The 4,190-nt window shown below is 47.7% G+C and overlaps 1 protein-coding gene across 1 annotated transcript in view; it reads left to right on the forward strand.

Annotated features, from left to right (window-relative positions):
* Positions 1–1,371: 1,371 nt before the first annotated feature.
* The window catches only part of STYXL2 (serine/threonine/tyrosine interacting like 2), a 26,940-nt gene continuing 24,121 nt past the window's right edge, over positions 1,372–4,190 (forward strand). Inside the window, exon 1 of the mRNA XM_045297952.1 lies at positions 1,372–1,457. Within this exon, the coding sequence (XP_045153887.1) occupies positions 1,372–1,457 (86 nt within the window). The remainder of the gene's footprint in view (positions 1,458–4,190) is intronic.

The raw sequence follows: 4,190 nt of genomic DNA on the forward strand, positions 1-4,190 counted from the left end.
CCAACATGACAGTGGTGAGGCTGGGCAGGACCACCGCAGCAGTATTTCTTTCTGTTGTACAAGCGCAGGGTTGCTTTGCGTCCGAGCTGACGTGACAGCACCGAAGGACATTGCCCTCTTCATAGACCACCAGACAGTGCCAGCAGAGCCCCACATGCACTGAGAAACCAAGCTACCTGTGTGACGGCGTTATTGCAATATTAGCGTTCTTCCAGCATCTGGAGCTGAGCCTACAGCCTCTCCAGGGTATGTCTGTCATCACGTTGTCATTCAGCATAGAAAGATGTTCAAAACCAGTTCAGGTGTTAGTGTTCATATAATCTCAGAAATGTTATATTTAAGTAATCTACAACTCCATTCATCACATGGTGTTCTGTGATTAAAATTGATAGTGCCGGTGACTGGGGATTCTGTGTGGTCTGATAGCGTGGGTGGGCATGGGTGGCAGCATGAGTTGCTGCTCTGAGTGACATCAACCGCAGTGACACCACCGCTGAAAGAAGCGGCACCCTTCTCCTGTTCTCGGTCGAGTGGGGGGTTGGGAGGGAGGGGTCTATCAAATTCCCCTTTATGGTTTCTCTTTGAATTCACCCTCGAGGCTTTTGGGTTGCGGTTCCTAAGCCTATGATGAGCTGTGTATCGATCTGAGGCCTCTCTACCCCTCGGCTGCTTTGTAATCAGGTTGAGTGTCCTCTCACTCCATCTCAGGTCCGAGCTAGGGCACAGCCATGGTCATAAATCACACCCCCTAGGCTGCTGTCGCCCTAGCCCTGCAGATGTAAACCAGCCCAGCTGTTCTGGGACTCACCCCCCTTCCTCCTTTCTTTTCCTGCAATCCTGCTTCTCCGCGGAAAAGGGGGGACTCCATGCCTCCACCCCAAGCCTGGTTCTCCGCTCCCCGGGGCTTTCCAGTTGCCCTGCCCACACCCTTCTTTAGGAGACTTGCTCGGTGCCTCGGACAAAAGGGTTCTATTACTATTAACTTTCCATCTCGCCGGATCGCGCTTGATCCAGAAAGCTCTTGTAATCTACATCCTCCGTTCAAAAACAGAGCAAGGTGGCCGCAGTTTCCTGGGGCTGCAGCAGCTGCCGCCGAGGCCAAGGGCGCGCTGGTGAGTGGGAACCGGCGGGGTGTCTGCCTGTTCAGAGGGCAGTTTCCGATTTCCCGGGCTAATTAGCCTGAGCTTGCTCTGCCATTCCCAGGAAAAGAGGGTGGGTCTTAGGACTTCCTGTTTTAAATGTTAAATTCTCCCACCGCAAGCCCACAGCCTCAGAGTTGGAGCACGGGCATCGTCTACCTCTCCAGTCTGGGTCTCATAAAACCAAATCCACACATCCTGAAGCCACCTATTGTTCAGAGGAAGTGGCGGGATGAAGGGCGCCCAGGAAGCTTTCTCAGGCCAGGATCCTGGCGACACCCCTGCCGAGCCGTCTCCTGCCACACTTCGGCACACCTGGCAGGTGCGGAGCCCTCTGGTGTCTCCGCTTAGTCTGGGTCTGTGCTCCTGTGCTCGGAATACTGATCACAGATGCGAGAAAGCCTTCTTGGAAGGCGGGGCCCTAAAGGCCTTAGAGGGACAAAGGGAAATCAATGCCTTTGTGCCCACGACCAGGCGCTGTGTGCGCGGAGGAAGCCCTTACCAGCACCGCAAACACACCCCGCAGCCAGCCTGGGTTCTCAGCTCCTGTGAACCGCTGATTAGAAAACTGATATGCAACGGACACTTTCACCTAAAATAGTCAGGTGCTTTTAAAAAACACAACAGAAAGAAGGCTCAGCAAATCATCCTCTCTCATGGCAGGATTTGTACATTTGCCCCCAAACCTCATCTTTCAGTAGGACGCATAAAAAATAAAAATTGCCAATATTTTATTCATCGTGCCATAATGTAACATAATAGTAATTACAAATAAGATCTATTAATAGAATGATAGGATCGTTGATGATGTGATCGCCTATGAACTTTTAATAAATATAATGGTGAGATTTTCAAAGAGAAATTATTGAACTTGAAATGGAAATGTAACCCAAAGGTATGTAAAATTTGAGACTCCGAGCGAGTTTTCTGAATTGCTGATTTTGATAGCACAAACATGTTTGGTGTCCTGAACTTTTGGGACAGAGGCAGGGTGTGATTTGCTATTAAATTGTCATGACTCCCCAACCCAACAAACTTGAGTCAGTCCGCTATTTATTAGTTTTGTATCACCATTAGGGAGACGATGCCACAGCACCTGCTCAGAAGTTCCTTCCTAGCCCTCAGAATAGCACCATTGCTGCTTAACAAGCCGCCCCAAGCTCAATAGCACCACAACCATTTTCTTTGCTTCCCCTTTGCGGATGGCAAGAATCTGGGAGGACCCATTTGGGCAGCTTGTCTTTGTCTCATGTGGAATCAGCTTGGGGAGCTTGATGGACTGGGTGATCCACCTCTAAGAGGGCTTGTCCACATACCAGGTTGGTCCTGAGCCGCTGGTTGGAAGCTCAGCAGAGACTACTGTCCAATGGCCTTTCCAGCGTGGTGGTGTTAGAGAATTGCATTTCTTAAATGGAAACTCAGGGCTTCCAGAGGGAGTGCAAAGGGCCAGGAAAGAGAAGTTGCCTTTGTAGTCTGGGTTCAGACACTGGCACAATCTCTTGTCCTCCAAACCTGTTGGTCCAAACAGTCACAGGGACAACCAGACTCAAAAAGAGGGGTGTCACAGATCTGTGGCCATCTTTAATCCACTGTACGAAACAGTTCTAATTGTCTACCTAGCCTTGGACATTCTGTACATCTTGCCTCACAGGGCAAAGAATTGGCACAGATATAATATTGCCAGGAGCCTGGTTTTGCTCCTGGGCTTGTTCCTGGTACCCCAGTAAAATGATGAGCATTTAATAGGTACTTAATAAATACTTATTACCGATTATTCTAACTTGAAACATTCTCTTATATATTGTACATCTGAAGGCAAATTGAATCAGTTGGTGAGTCAGAAATTGTCCCTGAAGCATTGATGCTGTGCTGGACATTGGGCTATCTATAATGGTCAGCAAAGGCAAATCTAGCCGTGGGATGACCTCATAGAGGGTATGGTCTATTAGAGGAGATAGATAGTTATCAAATGATCTCATCAATAGATGTACAATTTCATCAAATAGAGGTGTTGTGGGAGAGAAGTGAGTGGTTTAATGAAAGAAGGTTTAACTGAAGCAGTGATGATCAAGGTCTGAAGGAAGGTGAAGAGGGAAGGGTACAGGGATAGAGGCAGTGGGGATTAGCTGTTGAAAGGTATCTGAATAAAAGAGGCTTTGATGAGGATGAACAACCAAAGGGCCATTTGAATAAAAAGAGTGAGCCAGATTAAAAGCGGAGGACAGAGAGGAGGAAGGCCCAAGGCCTTGGACAGCATCAAATTTGATCCCCAAAGTAGACGCCTAATCTGGGCTTAGCATCTTCCATCCATTGATCCAACCATCCATCTGTTCATTCGTCTACCCATCTGTCTACCACTATCCACTCATGTGGGCATCAACCCCGGCCTGATTACCTTCCACACACTGGAGATGCAGGGGGAAACAAGATCAACCTGGTCTGCACCTTTGCAGCGCTTGCTTCCATCCCCATAAATGTTCTTATCTTTATCACCTCCACTGAGCAATGAGATCTCTCATAAGATATGATATCATAAGGATAATAGCTCCGGCAAAGCTCACTCTTAATCTATTTCCACTCCCTGACTGTACTATTTGAAAATGCTTATTCTTTAGAATGAGGATGATTTAAATGCTATTGGGAAAGCCTCAGGAACTACCAAGGATAGTGCCATCCTGAATGTTGTCTGGGCAGGTCCGACCACATCACAAGTTATTCCTTCCTCTTTGTAACCTTGCTGGCTCTGAGAATACCACTTTCCCAAGAATGGTCTCTGTTATTGTGTATGTTTAGTACAAGAGAATTGTTCTGCTAAGTTGTTTCCATTTCATTCAATTAAAACCATCTCAACTCAGTTCAGTTGGGCTCAGCTTAATTTAGCTTTGCTCAACAAACTTTATCACCCCTCTGTCTACCCATCCGTCCGTGCTTTCAACAAATATGTTGTGCGTATTTCCTTGTACCACATTCTCTGTTCAGCCTGGGGGTCTGGCTGGAGTTGCTTCCACCACCTGACTCACCCCTCATTCCAATGCAAATGATAACCATGTG

The sequence above is a fragment of the Echinops telfairi genome, unplaced genomic scaffold (assembly GCF_000313985.2).
Source record: "Echinops telfairi isolate 266 unplaced genomic scaffold, ASM31398v2 ScPeMD7_7424;HRSCAF=8462, whole genome shotgun sequence".
NCBI lineage: Eukaryota > Metazoa > Chordata > Mammalia > Afrosoricida > Tenrecidae > Echinops > Echinops telfairi.